The sequence below is a fragment of the Neofelis nebulosa genome, chromosome 15, assembly GCF_028018385.1.
Source record: "Neofelis nebulosa isolate mNeoNeb1 chromosome 15, mNeoNeb1.pri, whole genome shotgun sequence".
NCBI classification, from domain to species: domain Eukaryota; kingdom Metazoa; phylum Chordata; class Mammalia; order Carnivora; family Felidae; genus Neofelis; species Neofelis nebulosa.
Genome location: NC_080796.1, coordinates 74,731,166 through 74,754,381, shown reverse-complemented (window position 1 = coordinate 74,754,381; position 23,216 = coordinate 74,731,166). Strand labels below are relative to the sequence as shown.

Sequence of the window (23,216 nt, the reverse complement as noted above, 5' to 3'; positions counted from 1 at the left end):
TCAGAGAGCTCCCCGGGGCCTGAATCCAGTGTCCCTGGAGAGAACACGGGGGCCATAGGTGTACCGGCAAGACTCAGGGGCCCAGGGAGATTCAGGCTGAGCCTGGAGGTGAGGAGAAGGGGGGGCTGAGGCCCTGGGGGGAGGACCAGCCCCGTGGAGGGAACCCCAGCCCCAGAGAGGTCCCTGCCCTACAGCCAAGTGCCCGTCAGGGCCCAGGCCTTTGACACCAGTGTTTCAAACTATAGCTTGTGACCCTTTGGGGTGGCGAAATCAAGAATAAATTTGAGGGGTCTCAACCAGGCCTTTATTTTCTTTAAAAAAGATTTAAAATTAGAACAGGAGACAAATACCAGAGTGCATCGTCTGCAGTAAGGCTAAGTATTGTCTCATGAAACGTATTGTTCCGGTTATATGTGAATGTGTGTGCGTGTGCTGTGTGTGTGTGTGTGTGTGTGTGTGTGTGCGCGCTGTATTGTGAAATCTACATCTTACTGTGGGTCACCGTCAGGAAAGGTCTGAGTCACAGATATAAATGGAGGCCTAGAACCCACAGAAAGAGGCCTAGGCTCAGATCTGGTGCCAGGCATGGGGACAGTGGCCCTGGTCTTAGGCACAGAGAGACCCAATCCCTAGAGAAGCTAAGACCCTGTGACCAGAGCCCGACGGGCAGGTCTCTACAGCACTGCTGGAGGTCAAATCCCATGTCAAGACTGCCACACAGTTGTGCAGTTCGTGCATGGCACAAAGGAGTCACCCAAGAGTCTAGTAAAGGGTGACATCACCTTTTGACATGAAACTCCCTCCCCAAGACGGAGAAGCACACGGGGCCCCCTCCCGTTTTTGCATAAAGACACTACTTGCCAAGAGATGTATCCTAAAGACTGGGCACATCTAAGTCCTGAAGGACTGCGTCCCCACAGAGGGTGCTTATTCTTTTTCTGTTTTAATTTTTTTTTAACATTTATTTATTTTTGAGAGCTAGAGACAGAGCACAAGTGGGGGAGGGGCAGAGAGAGAGAGGGAGACACAGAATCTGAAGCAGGCTCCAGGCTTTGAGCTGTCAGCACAGAGCCCGACGCGGGGCTTGAACTCACGGACCGTGAGATCGTGACCTGGACCGAAGTCAGATGCTTAACCGACATAGCCACCCAGGTGCCCCTGAGGGTGCTTATTCTAAAACACACAAAGGGTGCCTGGGTGGCTCAGTCACCCAGGTGGCTCAGTTGAGCGTCCAACTCTCGGTTTCAGCTCAGGCCATGGTCTCACAATTCATGGGATCGAGCCCCACATCAGGCTCCACACTGACAAGCCTGCTTGGGATCTCTCTCTCCCTCTCTCTGCTCTTCTCCTGCTTGATGTCTCTCTCTCTCTCTCTCTCTCTCTCAGATAAATAAACTTAAAACACACACGCGTACACATTCACACACAAGCTCAAATCAGCCAGCAGTTCATCTGGATAGAGATCTGGATACAGCATCAGATCCCATGGACAGAGGCCTAGGCCCTATAGACAGTGTCTCAGAACTTAAAAACCTGATAGAGCTGCTTAAATTCTAGAGAAGGGGCTCCAGGTTCTAACAAGAAGGAGCTCAGTCATTATTGGAGGATAGATGTGGGGGTACTAGTGTCTAAACAGGAATATTTGGGTCCTATGGAAAAGGGTCCAAGTCCGTAAGTGGGACCCAGATTCTACATAAAGCAATTTAAGGCTTCTAGAATGAAATCCAAACTCCTAGACCAAATCAGCAATCTCCCAGTCCATATGCATATGGCCCACCACTCCGCCCACTGTGGGCCTTACGGGGAACAGCCTCCCTTTGCGGAGCTGGGAGTTTGGGGGGGTGGGATCCCTGTGATCTGTGGCACCAGGAGCAGACAGATTAGCATCCTTTGGGTGAAACAAATCTCCCTGGGGATGAAGAGTCTGAGGGGAGAGAGCTGTGTGCAAAGTCTCCCATTCCCACCCCAAGGGGCCTAATTTACTTCTGGCCCCTGAGAAAGGAGAGGACATCTCCTGGGATGGAGGGGAGCTGAGACAGGGCAGGGCCTGCTCTTGCCTGGCACCAGCTGGGCATGGGGCCCATTCTGGGTGGCACTGCCCCCCCCCAACTCAGCACCTGAGGCTGACTTGTGTCAGGATCCCTGTCCTGCCAAGGATAAGCAGATGAAGGGTGCTTGTGTGTCTTCGCTCAAGAAAGAAAGAAGGAGGGGCGCCTGGGTGGCTCAGTCGGTTGAGCGTCTGACTTCGGTTCAGGTCATGATCTCACAGCTTGTGGGTTCAAGCCCTGCGTTGGGCTCTGTGCTGACAGCTCAGAGCCTGGAACCTGCTTCGGATTCTGTGTCTCCCTCTCTCTCTGCCCCATCCCCACTCATGCTCTGTCTCTCTCTGTCTCTCTCTGTCTCTCTCTGTCTCAAGAAGGAAAGAGCATCATGCCTGTCTCCCTGGGCCCAGGAGTTGGCCAGGGATCTCAGAGCCTCATCTGAGACCTGGTTCTCCTGGTCACTCTCAGTCCGCGGTTCTCTGAAAGAGAAGAGATGAGGGGTGGACACCCCCTCGGTCTGGATTCTAGACCCTTCCCTTCAACCCCTACTTCCTGGGCGAAGAAGGGAGAAGAGCACAGAGATTTGTGTGTGTGTCAGAGGGTGCATGTGGGTCTGGGTGTGAGTCACTGTGTGTTGCACACCGCAGGGTGTGTTCCTCTGTCTCTGTGCGTCTAAGTTCTCCGCCTCTGGGGGTCTGAATGTGTGTGTGTAATGTCTGTGCTCACCTGTCACCGCGAGGGCATGACCCCGGGGAGCACCAGAGCACAGGGTGTGCTGCCCTCTGCCCTCTCCCCACGAGAGTAGCAGCGCAGTGACAAAGCCTAGGGACACCATGGGCTGCCCAGGGAGGAGCCCCTCTTGAGTTGTTTGCAGGCGTCCTGGGAAAGTCTGCTTTGCTCCAGCTGACTCTCCGCGGGCCCCCGACGGCCAAGGCCCCTCCAGCACGCCGGGTGCTGACCTTCTCAGGGGCTGGCCCCTCCACCCCACTCCAGGAAAAACCGAGCCTCGTGCTCAGCCAGGGGCTTCAGTCCTAGGTGCCAACTGAGGGCTTCTCCACCACCCTCTGGAGCCCCCCGCCTCCTCCTTCACATGGGAAGAGGGTCATGGAGGGGGCAGACAGCCAGACTGTTGAGAAAGGAGGGGGTCTGGCTCCACTTAGGAACTGGCCCTGGACCCCCGGCTTCTTTTCAAAGCCCCTCCACCCCATCCCAGGGATGAATGTGCTCACGCGAGATCGAGATCCCTGTCCGGGCCTCCCTAATCCTTCTCCAGGGAACTCGAGACCGGCAGGGAGAGACGAGGCGCGCGCCGCCGCCGCCCGAGGGGGCCAGCGCGGTCCCCCGCCGCCCCACGCCGCACGCTCGGCGCCCGAGCGGGGCGGGGCCAGGCGGGAGCGCGCCCGGGGCGGGGCTTCGGGGGCGCGCCCGGAGGGCGGAGGGAAGGGCTGGGGGCGTGGCCTACGGCTCGGGGGCCGGCGGCGGCGGCGGCGGCGGCGGCGGCGGCGGCGGGGAGCTGGGAGGCGAGAAGCCGGGAGCGCGGGGCTCAGTCGGGGGGCGGCGGCGGCGGCGGCTCCGGGGATGGCGGCGCCGCTGCTGCTGCTGCTGCTGCTCGTGCCCGTGCCGCTGCTGCCGCTGCTGGCCCAGGGGCCCGGGGGGGCGCTGGGGAACCGGCATGCGGTGTACTGGAACAGCTCCAACCAGCAGTGAGTCGGGGGCCCGGGGAGCCCGCGCGTCCCGCGGCGGCGAGAGGGGGAGTCCTGAGGGCACCTGCGGTGGGGGTCCTGGGAGACACGGCTGGGGGCTGGGGGGCTGGGGGCGAGGGACCGGGGCACACAGTCTGTGGGCGTCCGCGAAACTCGGGGAGGGGGGGTGTCGGAAAGAGGCTGTTGAGGTTTGGGAAGGAGGACTTGGGCCGTGCGGACGCCGCACCCCACCTTGCCTTCTCTCGGAGCCCGCCGCTGGGATAGCGCGCGCCCCCATCCCACCGCCCCCCCATCTTCGCCCCCTTGGGCCGTGCTGGGCCGTCGCACTTGGGGGGGGGGGCGGCGATGACCTGTTTTCACGGTGAGGCTTTCGAGGGCTTGGGTCTAGGACTCTTGCTTTTGAAAAGTGGGGTCCAGAGCTGAGGCAGGGAGTCCGGCCGAGCACCGCCCCAGAACCAAGGCGAACCGGTTGCCCTGATTGTGGGGAAAAGCCCGGCTGGGGTGAGCGGGGGCTGGGTCGCCGAGGCGGGGGTCCTGGAGGTGCTGCTGGGTGACGACGGAAACGTGGGGTACCGGTGAAAGGGAGAGAGGCAGGCAGATGTCGGCGTGTCACACGCGCGCGCACACACACGCCCGGCCTGGGGACGGCGTGTGGCTCGAGTGTGAGCGGGCGTGCGCGGCTGTCAGTGTGCGTGTGTGTCTGAGTGTGTGATTTGTGTGTCTGCGTCGGCGATCGTCTGGGGGTGGGAGGGGGGCGGCGGGGCGGGGAGGGGGCTGCGGCCGCCGTCCGCGTGGCCGGCCGCGTCTGGGCTGGGGTGGCCGCCGGCGCCGCCGCGGTCTGGGCGGGTGTCAGGGCGGCCGGGTGGTTTCCCCGGGTGTGTGGCGCGGCGGCCGGGTCCTCAGTGTGCTCAGTCCTCGCTGCCCTTGTCCTCTCCTCCCCGCCGTGCCTCCGTGCGTATCACCCCGGCCGCCTCCGTGTGTGTCTGTGTGTCGGGGGCATCCCTGGGGAGGCGGGGGGGTCACTGTCACTCCTGCCCGGGCGGCGGCGGCACTGCCTCTGGCTCCCCACCCTGGGGGACGACCCGGGAGCAAACGGCGAAGCCCCAGGGGAGGGGACCGGGAGGGCCGGGCGGCCGCGACCCCCAACCTTCCGGGGGAGGGGCTGCCGCTCGCCGCTCCGCTCTTTGTTGTTTGGGGCTCCGCGCCTCCCCCTCTCTCCCTCCTCGCGCCCGGAGTGTCAGACTGGGGGTGGGGATGAGCCGACGACGCCCCCCTCTCGCTTCCCATGGAAACCTCGGGGGTGGGGACGAGGCCCCTCCCCCTCGTCCCCCGGAGCGGGACTCGAAGAACTCCGGGGGGTGCTGGGGGCGGACTCCCCGGTTCTATCCAGCTCGTCCCCCTCCCCCAGACTCGCACGTCCGCCCCCCGCCCCGCTAGAGTCTGGCGGGGAGTGGCGAGTACGCAGGTGAGGGACCCTGGGGCCCCACCACCCTTGGGGCACCCCAGCGTTCTTAAGAGAAGCCGGGGCCGGGAGTATGCGGGAATGGCCGGGGAGGGGGCGGTGGGCGACGCTGTTGATCAGGTTCCCCTCCCCCGCATACACCTGGGCGCAGGTGAAGGCCCTGGGAGGGGGTGGGGGCTCCCGGTTCCGGGAGCCTCCTGTCCGTCCTCCGCGCCCCCCCCCCCCACGGGTCTGGACCGGCAGAGGTGGGAGGGGGCGCGCACCCGGCAGGGAGGACGCCGCCGCCCCCGCCTCGATTCCTCGGCCTTTGTTGCCGCTGCGCCCGGGCTCCCCGGCTCCCTCACTGCGGCAGCCGCGGCCCCATAAATCGTGAGAGCGACGTGCTCGGGAGCCGGGAGTGGAGAGGGCCAGGGAGCTGGGGGCGGGGCCGGGCCGAGCCACAGGCTCCCGCGCCCCCTCCCCCCGGTCACGTGAGCTGGGCGCCGGGCTCCCACCCCCCTATCACGTGCTGAGGGTCTCTGCCCCTTGGGGTCACGTGGAGAGGGTCTTGCGACCCCGCCTCCTGGGGTCACGTGGGAGGGTGCTGGTGGGACACGTGCAGAGGCCTCCTTTGACAGACCTGGGGGCAGTGCCCCGCACAGCGGTCATGATCTCGCCCCCTGTCCCCCGACTCAGTCCCTCCGTGTGCTCCCCTGTAATTGGGAAGACCAGTTCCCAACGTGGCCCAGAAACTGGGGACGGTGGGGGGGGGGCCGTACTATACTGGAGGGAAGAAGGAGAATGTGAGGTCGAGGGGTCCCCTGAGCCCGGAATTGAATTGGGGGTGGGGGTGGGCGGACCAGCCGATGGCCAAATGTGTATGCCCCCTGGTCTGTGCCTCGTTTCTTCGCAGAACTAAGCAAGGTGTCGTCCTTCGCCCCTAACTCAGGAAGCCCGGAACCTCTTCCCTTGGCTGGCTCCTACCCCTCTCTCTGGAATGTTTCTGTTGCTGATCTCGCTTTCATTCACACGTTCATTCAACAAATATTTATTGAGGCTGCACCAGGTCCCTGGTGGCCTGTCCCCTGCGTGTCTCCTCCCGGCCACGAGCCTGTGCCCCGCACCCCCGCGCCGCCGCTCAGAGCCGTCTGGGCTGTGCTGTCTGCGGGCCTCCCCGCCTGCCCCTGCGCGCCTACCTCCCCCCAGGCCTGTCTTCGTCCCCAGCTTCAGTCCCATCCGCATCCTCGCGCTCTCCGCGATTCTGGGCCCTCTCTTTCGCGGGCTCTCACGCCCGGCCCCTCTCGGGCACTCGGGCCTCTTAGTCACCCCTCTCGGTGCGCGTCTCACTCCGTTTCTGTGTGTCTCGCCTTCGGCTGGTCTCTCGCTCTTCGCCGCCGCTGCAGATCAATAAACCTTCGCCGCCGCCGCCGCTGTCGCAGGGAGGGGGCGGGGATGCGGGGCGCGCGGACGCTCCCCCACCCGACGCCGGCGGGAGAAGCCCGGGCCGGGGGCCGGCGGGGGCCGGCGGGGCCCGGCGGGGCGGGGCGCCCCGAGCGCCCGCGGGGTGCGGGGGTGTCGGCGAGCACGCGCGCCCCGCGAACGTTCCCGCCACCCGCCCACCCCGGGCCGGGCGCGCACGTGGTCCGGCCTCGCCTGCGGGAGCGAGCGGCGCGCCGCCTCGGGGGCGCGCTCTAGAGGGGTGGCGAGCCCGGGTCGGCGTCGCTCCATCCCTCCTGCCCTGGGAGAGCTCTGCGTCCCGGCTTCCTGGGTGGGGGCGGGGGGGTGAACACGTTCGGGTCCCCCCGGGATGCTTTGCCTGCTCCCTGGTCTCGTTAGGCACCCTGTTTACCTGCCCCTAATTGCCCCGCGGGGAGAGGTTTGCCCTTCCCTGCTCCCCCGCCGCCCACCCCACCGGGTTGGAGCAGGCGGGGCCCTGAAGGAGTGACGGAGAAGGGTCGGAATGCGCCCCGGAGGCGGCGAGGGCCGGGAGAGACAAAATAACGGGGTGAGGGGGCACCCCCTCCAGGTGGGGTGCGTCAACACCGGTCTTTCTGCGAAAGAGGTGGAGGCTGGGAGGGGGTGAAGTGGGGAAGAACGGAGAACTGTTCGAGGGGACAGGCACACGGCCCCCGCAGCCCACCCCCTGCCCCCTCCCGGGGATGGGGACCCGCGTCCCCCCCCCCCACCCCCCCAGGAGGCGTTAGCTGCCAGCCGCGCTGGGCCTAGCGGCCCCTCCCTCTTCGCTGCCAGGGCAGGGAGGATGGCACATTCAATTAAAGTGCCCAAGCCAAGCGGACACCTCACTCGGGTCTCCCACGAGTTGTGACTGGGGACTCTGGCACCCAGTCCCGCTCCCCCCCCCCCCCAATCCCGGCTGCTGCCTGCAATCATTCCACGACCAGGCTTTCCTCTCACGTGCCCATGGCGCGGGGCCACTCCAGGGACTGTTCCTGCCACCCAGCCTGGGGACGGACAGGTCAAAGGTGGCCTCTCTTCACTGTAGTCACCCACCGACCTTTCCATAAGGCTAGTCCCCGCCCTGTTGAAGAAACAGAGGAACCCGTCCCAGTGGCTCTGGCTTTGGCTGACTCCTTGCGGGAGTGGGTTGTGCTCCCGGGAAGGCGCCCCAGGGAGGGACCACTGCAGAGCAGGGCTGGAAACCTGGGGGAAGCTCCAGGACAGAGGCCCCGGGTGGCTGTGCTGCTGCAGGCCTGGCACCCTTTCACTGGTGGCCCCCTCCTCAGAGCCTGTGGGGGAGGGAGGAAGGGTAGACTTGGAAGCTGGGGATAGAGAGGCAAACCCAGGTGGCGCCAGAAGCCAGGCCTGGTCTAACCCGTTTTCCTGCTCCTGGTGCCCCAGGCCGAGATTCCTGCCCACCTGAGTGCCAGGGCCAGGGAGGGGCCTGAGTGACCCATCACTCCTGTGGGAACTGAGTGGGGCTGGTGGCATTCCTGATGACTCAAGGAGGCTCTGCCCATTCTCCTGGGATGCCCCAGCACCAGCTCTCCCCTGTCTGCTTAGCGCCTGGCTTGGCAGGGAGTGCTTGGGGAGGGGGCGGCCCAGGCAAGGCCATGGAAGGAGGAGAAGGTGGGGAGGGACCCTCGAGGCCCCACCCAATTCAGAGGCCTCCAAGCCTGTTTTCCTAATGAATCTAATTACTATTTGTGGAGCTGGGAGGTGCCTGGTGACAGGGGGAGCCCGCGCCTCCCTTCAGGGAGTTCCCAGGGACTAGGGACCCCAGTGGTTTGACCTTCTGCCAAGTACCCCAGGCCTCCTGTGTCCACCACGTCCACCTGTCCCTGCCAGGACGTGTGCGGAAGAAACCGGGGGAAACTCCTGCCTACTCTCCGAGTTTGTTTCTCCATTCAGATGTTTTTCACCCCACAGCGCTCGGCACCACCATAGAGGGCATTAAGACCAGCCCTTTGATGATAATCAGCAAGGCAGGTGGGGATTATGAAGGACCCAGCATCTGCTTCTGTGTCCCGTAGAACGATCTGGGGAGTCAGTGGCACAGCCATCTTGTCTGGGCACTGTGCCCACTACTCTGCCTGGCACCATTAAGGGGCCAGTGGTGCCAGGTTGGGGAGGAAGATGTATAGAGACAGAACTCTGGGCCGGTGGGCATGATACCACGTGGAGCCTTGCTGTGGAGTCCCTTAGCTCTCCCCGACGTGTTGTATCACGTTATTGGGGACCTTAATTGCCAGTAGTACTGTAGAGAAGAGCGTGTGCCAGTGTGCGTGTGTGCGTGTGCGCGCGCGTGCCAGGGGGGAGTGGGGGCAGGGACAGAGCTGGAGACTGCTGGGGTCAAGCAACACCGGTGCGCGGGCCCAGCACACACCCAAGCTAGGCCGCCCGCTGCACCGTGGACATATTTGTGTGTGCCACAGGACTTCGGTGGGTATTGCGTGGAGCGTCCGCACAGGCGTGTGTGAGGGCAGGTGCTGTCCGACTGGCCTTGGGGGTGGGCCGGCAGCGGCAGGAAAGCGTGCCGGGAGAGGCGATGGAGGGTGCGCATCTCTGGGAGGGGACCCCTCCCGCCTTCACCCTTCCCTTCCGTGCCCCTATCACTCCTCCCCAGCGCTGAATTATGGGGGATGGACGGAGGAAATCCGGGCCTGGGTCTGGGAGTCGCAGGGGCCTGCGCCGTTTCTGTGGTAACCAAAGCGAACGTTCCCTTCTCCTCCGCCTCTCTTTTCCTTCCGAGGAAGGCCGGGCTTCCCTGCGCCTCTGCTGCCCCCTGGCGGCCACCAAGAGAAGGACAGGAGGAGGCGTGGGCCTGGGCGGGTAGCGGGGGACCGGTGGCGCTAGGGCCCAGGGGACCGGGACTGAGCGGAGAGGCGGCTCCGCAGCTACTCGGGGAGGCTCCGCAGACCCAGGGGAAGGTCTGCGGAGCGGCGGGATGGGAAGAGGGTTGGCGTGGGGTTTCTCCTCCCTGACCCGCTTCCTCTCTCCCACAGCCTGCGGCGAGAGGGCTACACGGTGCAGGTGAATGTGAACGATTATCTGGATATTTACTGCCCTCACTACAACAGCTCGGGGGTGGGCCCCGGGGCGGGGCCGGGCCCCGGGGGCGGGGCGGAGCAGTACGTGTTGTACATGGTGAGCCGCGCCGGCTACCGCACCTGCAACGCCAGCCAAGGCTTCAAGCGCTGGGAGTGCAACCGCCCGCACGCCCCCCACAGCCCCATCAAGTTCTCGGAGAAGTTCCAGCGCTACAGCGCCTTCTCGCTGGGCTACGAGTTCCACGCGGGCCACGAGTACTACTATATCTGTGAGTGACGGCCGGCGGCGGGGCCCGGGGGGATCCCGGGGGCGGGGCCTAAGGAGTGCCGGCCGGGGGCGGGGTTTCGGGGCGGGGCCTAAAGAGTACCTGAGTGGCGGCCCGGGGGTGGAGTCCCGGGGGCGGGGCCTAAAAAGTACCTGAGTAATGGCCGGGGGGGGTGGGGTTCCGGGGGCGGAGCCTAAGGAGTGATGGCCATGGGGTGGGGTCCCAGAGGCGGGGCCTAAGGAGACTGAGTGATGACCAGGGGTGTGGGGTCCCGGAGGCGGGGCCTAAAGAGTACCTGAGTGACGGCTAGGGGGTGGGGTCTAAGGAGCGGGGCCTAAGGAGTGATGGCCATGGGGTGGTGTCCCAGAGGCGGGGCCTAAAGAGTACCTGAGTGGCGGCCGGGGGGGGGGGGGGTGGAGTCCCGGGGACGGGGCCTAAAAAGTACCTGAGTATTGGCCAGGGGGGGTGGGGTCCCGGGGGCCGAGCCTAAGGAGTGGTGGCCATGGGGTGGGGTCCCAGAGGCAGGGCTTAAGGAGACTGAGTGATGACCAGGGGTGTGGGGTCCCGGAGGCGGAGCCTAAAGAGTACCTGAGTGATGGCCAGGGAGTGGGGGTCCCAGAGGCGGGGCCTAAAGAGTACCTGAGTGACGGCCAGAGGGGTGGGGTCTAGGGGGCGGGGCCTAAGGAGTGATGGCCATGGGGTGGGGTCCCACAGGCGGGGCCTAAGGAGAGTGAGTGATGACCAGGGGTGTGGGGTCCCAGGAATGGGGGCCTAAAAAGTACCTGTGATGGCCAGGGAGTGGAGGTCCCAGAGGCGGAGCCTAAAGAGTACCTGAGTGACGACCAGGGCGTTCCTGGGGGCGGGGCCCAAGGAGTGATGACCAGGGTGTGGGGGTCCCAGGGACAGGACCTAAAGAGTATCTGAGTGACATCCTGGGGGTGGGGTCGGGGCCTAAAGAGTACCTGCGTGATGGCCAGGGGATGGGGGGGGCCACGGGGTTGGGTCCCAGGGGCGGGGCCTAAGAGTATCTGAGTGACGTCCAGGGCGCGGGGCTCCAGGGGCGGGGCCTAAGGAGTGACTGCCACGGGCTGGGGTCCTGGGAGCAGGGCCTAAAGAGTACCTGAGTGATGGCTAGGGTCCTGGGGCAGGGCCCGAAGGAGAGTACCTGAGTGATGGCCAGAGGTGGGGGGGTGGGGGGGGGTCCCAGGGACGGGACCTAAGGAGTACCTGAGTGACGGCCAGGGGGTGGGGTCCTGGAGGCAGGGTCTAAAGAGTGATGACCAGGGAATGGGGTCCTGGGGGCGGGTCCCGAAGGAGAATGAGTGACAGAAGTGAAGACTCAAGGGACCGGGGCGGGGCCTAAGAGCGTCAGTGACGGCAGGGAGAGTGAGGCTGGGGGAATGGGCGGGGCCTAAGCGTGAGTGGCGGCCAGGGGGTGGTGTCCCCAGGGGCTGGGGCGGGGCCTAAAAAAGTATCTGAGAGGGGCAGACGCTGGGGTCCCCAGGATCCGGGGATGGGGACGGGGTGGAGGTGGGCCTAAAGGAAAGTGTCACAGTGATGACCAGGGCTGGGGTCGCAGGGGCCGGGGCGGGCCCACGTGGGTGCCATGTGGTCTGCATCGCTGGGAGTGACACCTCGGGATGATGCGTGGGGCCTGGTGGCCTTAGGGCTTCCAGCCGGACAGCGTCCGAGGCTGAGAGGTTTAGTGACAGCCTGAAGGGTCGGTCGCAGGGTCACTGCTTCCGGGAGGGACGTTCCAGGGCTGAGACCTCAGGGCTCAGAGTTTCTTGAGGGCTGGGACCAAAAGGGCTTCGCGGGCTGCCGGCGGAGCCACCGCAAGCCAAGTCCAAGGGTACGGGAGCCGGAAGGACGCTGCCCGGGGCAGGTGGCGGTGCGGAGGGCGAGAGGGGGCGGGGCGTGGGCCCGCAGAACACAGCTCAGGCCCCGTCTCGTCCCCAGCCACGCCCACCCACAGTCTGCACTGGAAGTGTCTGCGGATGAAGGTGTTCGTCTGCTGTGCTTCCAGTGAGTACCTCCGGCGCCCGGCCGCGACCCCATCCCCCGCTCCCTGCTTCGGGGCTCCCCTGGCTCCCGGGGGCGGAGGGGGGGGCAAGGAGCGGGGGCTCGCTCCCCAGCTGTAGCGAGGGGGGGGTGTCCTGGCCCTGACTCTCCCCTCCTCTCTCCCCCTCGCGCCCCACCCCGCAGCATCGCATTCCGGGGAGAAGCCGGCCCCCACCCTCCCCCAGTTCACCATGGGCCCCCATGTGAGGATCAACGTGCTGGGTGAGTCTGCGCAGCGCCCTCTGGTGGCCACTGCTGGAACCGCAGCCCCCTCCCCGGTGCCTGCCCACCTCGCATGCCTCCCCCGGGGGGCACGCACCCCTCGCACCCCGTGGGTGGTCACGTCCCGGCTCCACCGCTGCTGCCGCTGCCGCGTGCCCCGCCCGGGCGCGCGGCCCAGCCCTCACCAGTCTCTCTATCTGTCTGCCCACAGAAGACTTTGAGGGAGAGAACCCCCAGGTGCCCAAGCTTGAGAAGAGCGTGAGTGGGACCAGCCCCAAGCGGGAACACCTGCCCCTGGCGGCGGGCATCGCCTTCTTCCTTATGACGCTCCTGGCCTCCTAGCTCTGCCCCCTCCCTTGGCGGGGGGACGCGGGGCTGGGAAAGGGCAGGGGGACTCTGGCCTCTCCAAGGGAAGTCCAGCTGTGGGGCCTAGGCCCCCTCCTGCTGTGGCTGGCAGTGGGGCCTGCACCGTACCTCTGTGCCCGTCCCCTTTGCCCCCGCTCTCCCCGCGTAGGGCACTGGAGTGGACCAGACGCAGGCACAGCCCCGGGCCCCGGGTGGCCCTGGGGCTCCGGGACCTTTCTCTGATCCCTGGTACCCTCTCCTGTTGTCCCCACCAGAGACAGGTATGCCCCGGAGAGCGCGCATCCGAGCGTGGGAGGCACCCCCGTCGTTCTCTTCTAGGGGCGGAACCCAGGGAGGGGACTAGATGGGCGAGGGGGTGGCAGCGCCCACTGCCCCCTCCCCCTGTTTACAGCAATAAGCACGTCCTCCTCCTCCCACCCCCGCCCCCAGGATTGTGGTTTGGATTGAATCCAAGTTTACAAGTAGACACCCCTGGGGAGGGCGGGCAGTGGACAAGGGTGGCAACGGGTGGGCACCGGGGTGCCAGCAGGCATGTACAGACTCTGTATCTCTATATATAATGTACAGACGGACGACTCCCTCCCCCTCCTCGGTCCCTGACCTTCCCTGACTTCCCCTTCCAGCTTCAGACCCCTTCCCCACCAGGCTAGGCCCCCCCCCCTTCGGGGGGCCCCCTGGCCCCTCTTTTGTCTTCTGTGAAGACAAGGCCTATGCAACGCACAGACACTTTTGGAGACCGTGAGACAACAGCGCCCCCCCTCCCCTCCAGCCCTGAGCCGGGACCCCAGTCCCAGGACCTGGCCCCGCCCACCCTCCGTGGCCCCACCCATCCTCCTGGGCCTTTTTCAAGTGCTTTGGCTGTGACTTTCATACTCTGCTCTTAGTCTAAAAAAATAAACTGGAGATAAAAATCATCGAGTGTGTGTGATTTCAGGGGCCACCACCCTTCCGGACACTGGTTAAACCCCACAGGGCACAGGGTCGGGGAGGGGATTCTGGGGCCAAAGGAGCAACTGAACACCTCGGTCCGGGCTCTGTCTCCCGTGAGGGGGCCGCTCCGTGTCCAGCGAGCACCAGGGGCTCCCAGCCGGGCCTGGCCGACTTAGGGCGCATCATCCACCCTCGGAGGGTCGTGTTTCTCATCAGAAAATTGTAACACGTGTGAGGATTAAATGGCAGCGGAAGCGTACAGCTCCACGAATGGGGGTTGCCGCCTTTTCTTCCCGTTCCATTCTGCAATCAGGTCCTTGACTGGGGTCTGTGGATTTCAGGGGGTTGTGAACCCAGACGGGATAAAAGTTACATCTCTGTTTTCACTCACCTGTAACTGAAATTAAACATTCTCTTATGTGCTCCGGCCACAAGCCAAAATAGTTGCTTCTTTGTAACCAACAGAAATCCCAGATGTTTTCGGGCTGCGTTACAGTTTTGAACATCTCTCAAAATAACCATTCGCTCTCATCCTTGCGTTGAAACGACCGGAGTTGTTAGGCCTGCCTTGTTTTTCATGTATTAAAGAAGTGTACATATTACTATACCAAAAAAATGTAAATGTTTTGTTAACTGTGTTTCCATGTGATTGGTTTCCTTCATAATCCTTTGTGATTTTATTTTGTTCATTTAAAACGTTATGGCTGGGGGCGCAGGGGTGGATCGGTCAGCTGGGCTTTATGCCAGCTCAGGTCACGATCCCGGGGTCAGGGGATTGAGCCCTGCATCAGGCTCCACACTGAGCCTACTTGGGATTCTCTCTCTCTCCCTCTGCCCCTCTCCCCTGCTCGCATGCTCGCTCGCTCTCTCAAAAATTAAAAAAAACAAACAAACACTATGGCGCAAGGGCTGAGTTTGCTGCTGCTGGGGCCTCTGCCACCCTCCATCTGTCAGGAGAGAGGAGACAGAAAACAAAAGACAGGCGAGCAGGTGACGCGGTCACATGGCCCTGCCAGGCTGGGAGAGGCCAGGGTGGGCACTGAGTGTGGGTGACGACACAGGCCGAACCCCACCAGGGAGGGGGCGCCTTCTTCCAAGCTGCACACCCTTGGGGCCCATCGCACCCTGGTTCTCCGACTGGCACTGTGTGGGCAGGCTGGGTCCTGGGTGAGGGCCTTGGCCCCTGGTGGCTCTCACCAGCTGCATTCTGAGAACGAGCCCCTCTCTGGCAGGGACCGGGTCTTCACTCTGTACTCATGAAACACGGGAACTGGAATTTCTTCTGGACCGTGGAGAGCGGGTAGGTTTCCTGCTGGCAGAGCAGTAGGGGAGGGAGGGCAGTGGGGAAAGGACCAGGGGCAGCCAGGACACCAGTCTGAGGCTCCCCACCTGGAGACACAACTGAAAAGGTAGGTTCGTCCATTCGGTCATGGTCTCCAGGCCAGGCTCTATCCTGGGTGCTGGGGGTGCAAAGACACAGTCTCTGCCTCCAATAAGCTCATAATTTAGCGTGTGTTGCCATGTGAAGAGGGATCGATCACACACACACACACACACACACACACAGGACAACACCGAGTGTTACATGGTTAAATGCCAGGGGGCTGTGGGAACGTGGAGGGGAACATACCCCTGTGCCTGGGGACACAGGAAAGAGGCTGCTGGGAGGAGGTACACATAGCTGGCAGCCCCTGGGGAGAGTGGAGGGCCTTGAAGGAGCCAACGCGGTGGGCCTAAGCTGTAGGTCCTCAAATCCCAGGGCCACAGGGGACGAGGAGGGGGGGCAGAGCGCTGAGATGGGGAGGGCTTAGCAGGTTCAAAAATGCAGCCATGGGAAGACAGAGGCCCGGGCATCTGGGGGAAGGAACTAGAACAAGCCAGCTCCCATTTACCAAGCATGTGCTACGTGCCAGGCGCTGCACCCCGTGTTTCCGTGCCCTTGGACGCCTCGCTGTCCCAACAGCACAGATGGGAAGCCTGAGAGTTTAAGGAGCTGTGTCCTGCGATCAGGGCCACACATGCTGGCACGGCTGGCATTCAAGGTGGGTCCGACGGACACCACACTCCATTACAGCCTGCACCACCGCCCGGAACTGCTTCCCACAAATCCTGATGGCCCCTCCACCAAAGTCACTCGGGGTCTTTGGAGAAAGACAGCAAAAGGCCTCCAATCTGGATTGGCTGAGCCAGTCTGAACCCCAGATTCAAAAAAAGTTTTTTTTACTGTTTATTCATTTTTGAGAGAAAGACAGACTGCAAGTAGGGGAGGGGCAGAGAGAGAGGGAGACACAGAATCGGAAACAGGCTCTGAGCCGTCAGCCCAGAGCCCGACGCGGGGCTCGAACTCACGGACCGCGAGATCGTGACCTGAGCCGAAGTCGGACGCTTCACCGACTGAGCCACGCAGGCGCCCCAGATTTGCTATGCTTTAATGTTTTCTTTCTAATTTTTTTAATGTTTATTTATTTTTGAGAGAGAGAGAGACAGAGTGTGAGTGGGGGGAGGGGCAGAGAGAGCGAGACACAGACTTTGAAGCAGGCTCCAGGCTCCGAGCCGTCGGCACACAGCCCGACGCGGGCTCGAACTCACGGACCGCGAGATCGTGACCTGAGCCGAAGTCGGCCGCTCAACCGACTGAGCCGCCCGGGCGCCCCTGAACCCCACATTTTAAGGAAAACTAGCCTGGCTCCATCAGAGGAGCCTGTGACTCTGGACCTCCAGGTCATGAGTTAGAGCCCCTTGTTGGCTGTAGAGATTACTTAAATAAATAAAACTTTAAAGAAAAAAAAAAGGACATTTGGGGTGCCTGGGGGGCTCAGTCGGTTGAGTGACTCGATTTCGGCTCAGGTCATGATCCCATGGTTGTGGTTCAAGCCCCACATCGGGCTCTGTGCTGACAGCTCAGAGCCTGGAGCCTGCTTGAGATTCTCTCTCCCCCTCTCTCTCTGCCCCTTCTCTGCTTGCGCATATGACGGCTCTCTCTCTCTCTCTCTCTCTCTCAAAATAAATAAATAAACATAAAAAAAAAAGAAGACAGGAAAAAACTAAAGCTCAGAAAGGGCAAGTGATGGGTGTCCATGGCAGAGAAGCCCCAGGACTCAGGTATCCCAAGTTCTCGTCTCTTCTATCAGGCAGCCTTGCCCCACCAGAGACTTAAAACTTCCCAGGGACTGAAGGCTGATATTTGAAACCTCTTAAGTCACCCCAAAAAGCAAATATAGAGAAAGTGCCTCTCCTCTTCAGCCAAGGGTCCTACTGGGACCCCCCCCCCCTCCCCAGGCAAGACTTTTGTTCCCAGAGCCTGGGAGAGGTGGGGACACAGGCCAACACTTAGATGTACAGACACCAGCGACCCCGAGCCTGCCCAGCACAGGATCCCTGCCTGTGGCATCTGGGACCGAGCACGACATTCAGGGACATTGGGGGCTGGGCGGAAGAAACTGGACAAAGCAGGGGGAGGGAGGGCTGAGCCACCTCCTTCCCCTGCCACACATGGGCCCTGCGGTGTCCGGACCACCTGCTGGGGGCTGCCAGAAGGTGTGAGGCCCCCACACCTCCCGCATCCCACAGCCTCTCCTGCCCCTTTCGGCCTGCTCCCCTAACCCTCCCACTTTAGGCGCTGAGGCCTTGGGAGTGGCCCGTCCTGTCCTGTCTGGCCAGAGCTGCTCCGCCCCAAAGCCTCACACGGTCTCCCCCACCCTGCCTGTTCTCCTCAGCTGGCAAACCTAGCGGCATGGGTTGAGCTGGGCTGCGGGCACACGGGCTGGGACCAGGGGACATGGGCTGGAACCAGGGGACACGGCTGGGCTGGGGGGACACGGGCTGGGACGAGGGACATGGCTGGGCCGGGTGGACACGGGCTGGGACCAGGGGACACGGGCTGGGGCCAGGGACACGGCTGGGACCAGGGGACACGGGCTGGGACCAGGGAACAAGGCTGGGCCGGGGGGGATACAGGTGGGGATAAAGGACATGAGCTAGGTAGAGGCCAAGGCTGGCGTGAGGGACACACGGGCTGGGTAGCTCAGCCCCGGACAGACGCGGGGAACAGCCCAGAGGTACCGGGACCGGGCCAGCCGGGGCAGCAAGAGCAGGCAGAGGCCATGACTCGCCTGGGGTGGGACCTCGGGGAGGTCCGGCCTCTTGTGTCTTGGCCCCCCGGGGGGGTCAGCGCCAAGCTCCTGGCTTTCCGCACAGCGTCCGGCTCGGGGTAATTACAGGACCGTCACCGATCCTGGCCATAAAAGGGAGGACGAAGCAGCCCAGAGACCTGGGAGAGCTAGGCCCCAGCGGCCTGGGGTCCCCCAAGCTGCTCGTGAGGGCTGTGCTGGCGAGGGCGACGCTCGGGCCTCACGTTCACGCCCCACACGCGCTTGCTCGCTCCGACCCACACGCACTCACACACCTGCAACCTCGTGACCCACACGGTCCGTCACACTCCCTGCTCAGGGAGGGGGGCCGGGGCCACAGTCCTGAAGGGGCCTCGGAAGGGAAGGCGGGGGTCTGTTTACACAGCTGAAGGGAAGGGGCACCTGAGGCCCGCGGGCCCTCCCCACGCGGAGCAGGATGGCTGACACGTTCAGGAATTGCTCAGCTCCCTCGGCCACGCGGACCCCTCCACAGGCCGCGGGCACACACAGCAGGGTCACCCTGATGCCTGCACACACAAGCCCACCCACAGGCGGGGGCTCACAGGGTGACGTGCTCCGGGGCGGGGCTGGCAGCCAGCGGCGACTCAACAAATAGGGGTCCGCGCAAGGAACGGCATCGCTGAACCGACTGGACGAAGCCCGGAGTCCAGGAAAATCCAGGGAAGGGAGGAGGCGGGCGGTGGGGGAGACCAAGGCCACGTTCACACCCTCTGGAGACCTACAGGTCAGGCCGACGGCCACCCCGGACACAGAAACAACCCCTAGGGCCCCGAGGATGTACCCCCCCCCCCAAAACAGCAGGTGAGGGAGGCGCTGCTCGCATCCACACCGGCGCACACGCACCCAGCACACCCCCTCCCGGGGCCGCCAGCGCCCCCCACCCCTAGCTGGGGAAGGAGGAGACAGCACGTAGGAAGAGGCGCTGGGGACCAGAGAGCCCCTCCCGCGGACACGCGTGCACGCACGCCAGGCCTGAGCCCGGGGGAGACACCCAGGGACAGCGGCCGCGTCCCACGTGGGGCCACGCCGCGCTGGCACCGCCCACTCTGCGCGCAGACGCCCGGGCCCAGCCGTGGGCCTGGAGCACGATCCTGGCGCTCCGGGTCCTGAGGCCTGTGGTTGGTGGACCTGGTCTGCCAGTGGGAAAGGGGTGCTGTCAGTGAACCCCCAGGAAGGCCCCTAAAACCGGCCTTGGGGGCATCCTCCACGCGTGAGGCCAAGCACACCGGCATCCTAGTCCTCTCCCCGAATCAAAGGGCCATTTGGCCGGCCGGTGGGCAGAGCTTCGAGCGAAGCCGGAGGGCCTCTGGAGACAGGAGACGCCAGAGGGGCGGCCGGGGCCCGGGAGAGGCGACGGCGGGCTGGGGGTGTCTGTGGTTCCTACAGAGCGCGAGAGGCCACCGCGTCCTCCCTGGCGGCAGACCACAGCCTCCCCGCAGGCCGCCCTCCTGCCGCACGCACCCTCCAGTTCCAGTGCCCCCGAGGCCCAGGGCACCCCTGCGGGCACCACTCCCACCGCGTGCGCGTGTGTCCAGGTGCCTGCAGGTGCCGTGTGCGCGCGCCCGCTGGAGGTGTCTCACCCGCGCCGGGCACAGATGGCTGGGAAGGGGGGCGTCCGAGCGGCCGGGGCCACCGGGGCTGGGGAAGCCGGGGAGTCCGTGGCCGGCCCGGGGCTCCGAAGCGGCGGGCTCTCTTTTAGCCAAAAGCACTTAAACAGAGACTCAAGTTAAAAATAGGCTGGATGTACTGCCAGAAGGTGGCAGGAGAGGAAGCTCTTTTCTGAGTACTTATTCTGTCCCCAACATCTGGAGGCGCTGGGGACCCACCCCCCTGGGCCACGGAGTCCCGGGGACGCCAGTGACCCCCACTCTGCTTTGTCTCCTTTACTGGCTTATTAACTATACTCTTCGAAAACTTGTTTTCGCGGTTCCTCTGGGATTACAGAATGCATCTTGAACGTGTTACATTCCATTTTGAAGGGATAGCATTTCGCTTCTCCCTCCTGCTCGCCGGGTGGGACCACACGTTATTTCTGCTTCAATCCCTCAGGTCTCACTTAAAGAGATTCTATTCTATTCTATTCTATTCTATTCTATTTTATATTTCACTTCATTTCTTTACGTAGGCTCCACACCCAGCGTGGGGCTTGAACTCACTACCCCGAGACCGAGAATCTCGTGCTCTACCGACTGAGCCAGCCGGGCGCCTCTCTTACAGAGAATTTTGAAACAAGAAAAAGGCCTTTTATGCTCAGGCACATGTTTACCTGCCTGGTGCCCTTCGTCCGTTCCTTTGGAGAGATGGATGTTTCCATCTGGCATTTTTCTTCTGCTTGAAGGACTTAAATTGCTTTCTTTAGTGCCGGCCTGCTGGTGACGACGGATTCTTTCAGCGTTTGCCATCTCCCCTGAATTCTGTGTTTACTTTTATGAAGACGTTGCCGCCCTGTCTTCGGGCCTCCGTCGTTTCTGACAAGAAGTCTGCTTCGCTTTTCCTGCTTACGTACTATGTTTTCCCTCCGGCTGCTCTTAGGATTTGCTCCTTATCACTGCTGCTCACGGCAGATTCCGACGTGTCTGCACGCAGTTGCCTCATGTGTCTCGTGCTTTGGGGCTTGGGGGCTTCTGGGATATCTGGCTTTATGGTTTTCATCAAAACTGGAAAGCCTTTGGGCCACTGTTTCTTCAAATATTTGGCTGTCAGCCCCTTCCCGTGTGTCTGGGTCCCCAAACAGATGTGTGGACCTGACAGGATTCCACGGCTCACCGACTTTCCCTCCCCTCCTTCCCTTCCTCTCCCTCCTTTTTCTCCTCCTTGTCCTTCTTCTCGTCCTTTTCTGTGCTTCGTTTTAGATAGTTTCTGTGGCTAAGTCTTCAAGCTCACCAATCTTTTGTCTCCAGTGTCTAATCTGCTCTTAATTCCGCCCAGTACACTTTTCATCTCAGGCCTTGCAACCCTCGTCTCCAGAAGTCCAGTCGGGGTCTTTTCTACATCTTGTACATCTATTGTAATCACGTCCGTGTGTATCTTTAGCTTCCTGAATATATAGATATATTTAATAAGAGCTATTTTATTTTTTATTTTTTTAACGTTTATTTATTTTTGAGACAGAGAGAGACAGAGCATGAACGGATGGGGGAGGGTCAGAGAGAGGGAGACACAGAATCCGAAACAGGCTCCAGGCTCTGAGCTGTCAGCACAGAACCCGACGCGGGGCTCGAACTCACGGACCGCGAGATCGTGACCTGAGCCGAAGTCGGACGCTCAACCGACTGAGCCACCCAGGAGCCCCTATAACAGCTATTTTCAAGCCTTTGTCTATGAATTCTATCATCTGTGTCAGTTCTAGATCTGTTTTGATTGATTTTTCTTCTCATTTTGGGTCATATTTTCCTTCGTTGCACGTGTGCTAATTATCATTGGATGCCAAACTCTGTTTTTAATTTTTTTAATCGCTTTGAATATTTCCGAGCCTGGTTCAGAGACACAGTTACTTGGAAACAGACTGACTCCCTTCAGACTTGCTTTTAAGTACCATATACCAAGACCAAAACAGCCTTTCATTTCGGGCTAATTTGGTCTGGCCAGTGAGGTGCCATCCTTCTATTTAATGTTTTTAATTTTTTTTAGCATTTATTTATTTTTGAGAGGCAGAGAGAGACAGAGCACAAGTGGGAGAGGGGCAGAGAGAGAGGGAGACACAGAATCCGAGGTAGGCTCCGGGCTCCCAGCTGTCCACATAGAGTCCGATGCGGGCCTCGAACTCAACCTCAGGAGCTGTGAGATCACAACCTGAGCCGAAGCCGGACGCTTAACCGACTGAGCCACCCAGGCGCCCCAGAGGTGATACCCTTCTGAGGACTCAGCTTCAAGCCTGTGTACCTGCCACAATCCGGTCAGGTGATAGAAATCACATGGTGACTTGAACAGGGAACGTTTAACATAAAATATCGTTGCTTGTAACAAGAGCCTGTGTCGCAAGGGATAGGCTGATCAGAAACAGAACTCTGAGGGCGCCCAGGAACCACAGGTACCAGGAGCCGCCACACTTAGGGGGAGACAGGGCGCTCAAGGAGGAGCCCCCTCCATACCCCCACCCCCACCCCCACCCCCATCCCCGCCGCGTCTGAATCCGGTGGACTGAATCCATTGGAGAATCCGAAGGAAACGGCTTCCGCCGGCAGTGTCTCTCCAGCGCCCTCCACTGACGAAGTTTGGCGTCGCGCCCACCGGCACAGGAACTATTCGGAGGGCTCAGCTCCATTTTCGCGGAGCAGGCAGTAAAATAAGCTTAGAGCTGAGAGGCGATAAACTAACGACTGGCACAGAGCGATAACTGGGGGGGGGGTCTTTCCGCTCGGGCTGACGGGAACACAAAGTAATCCTGGCCCCGGCGGCGCTCAGCACTGGCCCTTCTCGCCTCTGGCTCTTCCGTACATGGAAGCACTGCCCTGCAAGGCCGCAGCCTGGGGTGGGCCCTCCGCCGGCTTCTGGAGCCCTCTCTGCGGAGCCTGCCCCTCTCCAGGGCTCTGCCTTGCGCACCGGCCCCCACGGCCCCCAGGGTCCCCTGTCTCTCTCCTCCAGCCGGGAGGCCACCGGGCTCAGCCAGCCTGGAAACTCTCCGCAGGCAGTAAGTTTGGGCAATTTTCGAGCCCACCTCATTTATTTCCCCTCTCTCGGGGATCACTGCCCTGTTCTGCCCCTTGTCCAACGTCTGGACATCACTGTGTCTTGAAGCACGTCTGGGTTTTCAGTTGTTTGAGGCTAGAGGGTAGAGGGAGGGCAGTCCCCGCTGCGGCACTGCGGCTGGGGTCAGGGTCGACCTGCGATTTCGGGAGAGGCTTTCCTCCAAATGTGACTTTGTCTCCCCCAAAACCTGCCGGATTAAGCCATAAGGGAGCACCCGGCTGGCGCAGTCAGGAGCACGCGTGAGTCTCAATCTCAGGGTCCTGAGCGCAAGCCCCACGTTGGGTGTGGCCCGTACCGGAAAAGGAAAAGGAAAAGGAAAAGGAAAAGGAAAAGGAAAAGGAAAGAGAGGCTGCTGGGTCTTCTGCAGTCTTTCAGCCCTTTCTTGGTCTGGCACAGACTTGCACGTCTGTCACACTCTGCAATATCCCTCCGTTTACGTGGCCGTGTGCAAACCACCTCTTTTCATTCTATGTAATTCCTTTTATCACAGTAACATGTTACATAGTTTAAAAGGCCAAATGGTGGGCGAGGAGGATGTCAGCCACGTCCACTCTCACCTCAGTCTCTACTTTCTGATTATTTTCTTCTCAGCTTCTTCTCTCTTAACTCTGACAAAAGACCAAGCGGGCTGGGGGTGCCGGGTGGCTCGGTGGCCAGGCGTCCGGCTCTAGGTTTCAGCTCAGGTCACGATCTCACGGCTGGTGGGTTGAAGCCCCACATTGGGCTCTGCGCTGGCAGCACAGAGCCTGCCTGGGATGCTCTCTCTCCGCTCCCCCCTCCTCCTGCTCAAAATAAATAAATAAACTTAAAAAAAGGGAAGGGAAGGGAAGGGAAGGG

The 23,216-nt window shown here is 62.1% G+C and overlaps 1 protein-coding gene and 1 non-coding gene across 2 annotated transcripts; one reads left to right on the top strand and one right to left on the bottom strand.

The window, feature by feature from the left end:
• The first annotated feature begins 3,500 nt into the window (after window positions 1-3,500).
• On the top strand, window positions 3,501-13,521 carry EFNA3 (ephrin A3). Its single transcript, XM_058702067.1, has 5 exons — window positions 3,501-3,745; window positions 9,650-9,963; window positions 11,920-11,985; window positions 12,166-12,243; window positions 12,455-13,521. Exons 1-5 carry the CDS (start codon window positions 3,621-3,623, stop codon window positions 12,583-12,585), a joined length of 714 nt encoding a protein of 237 aa, XP_058558050.1. The 5' UTR covers window positions 3,501-3,620; the 3' UTR covers window positions 12,586-13,521.
• A 6,300-nt stretch (window positions 13,522-19,821) lies between these two features.
• On the bottom strand, window positions 19,822-19,894 carry TRNAE-CUC (transfer RNA glutamic acid (anticodon CUC)). The gene has a single exon. It is a non-coding gene; the product is annotated as a tRNA-Glu (tRNA).
• Between the last annotated feature and the right edge of the window lie 3,322 nt (window positions 19,895-23,216).

Bases quoted from the DNA above. Each gene is read 5' to 3' on its own strand.
- EFNA3 (XM_058702067.1), top strand. From the start codon at position 3,621: ATGGCGGCGCCGCTGCTGCTGCTGCTGCTGCTCGTGCCCGTGCCGCTG. The intron at 3,746-9,649 runs GTGAGTCGGGGG...TCTCTCCCACAG, and splicing joins TGGAACAGCTCCAACCAGCA to CCTGCGGCGAGAGGGCTACA. The intron at 12,244-12,454 runs GTGAGTCTGCGC...GTCTGCCCACAG, and splicing joins TGTGAGGATCAACGTGCTGG to AAGACTTTGAGGGAGAGAAC.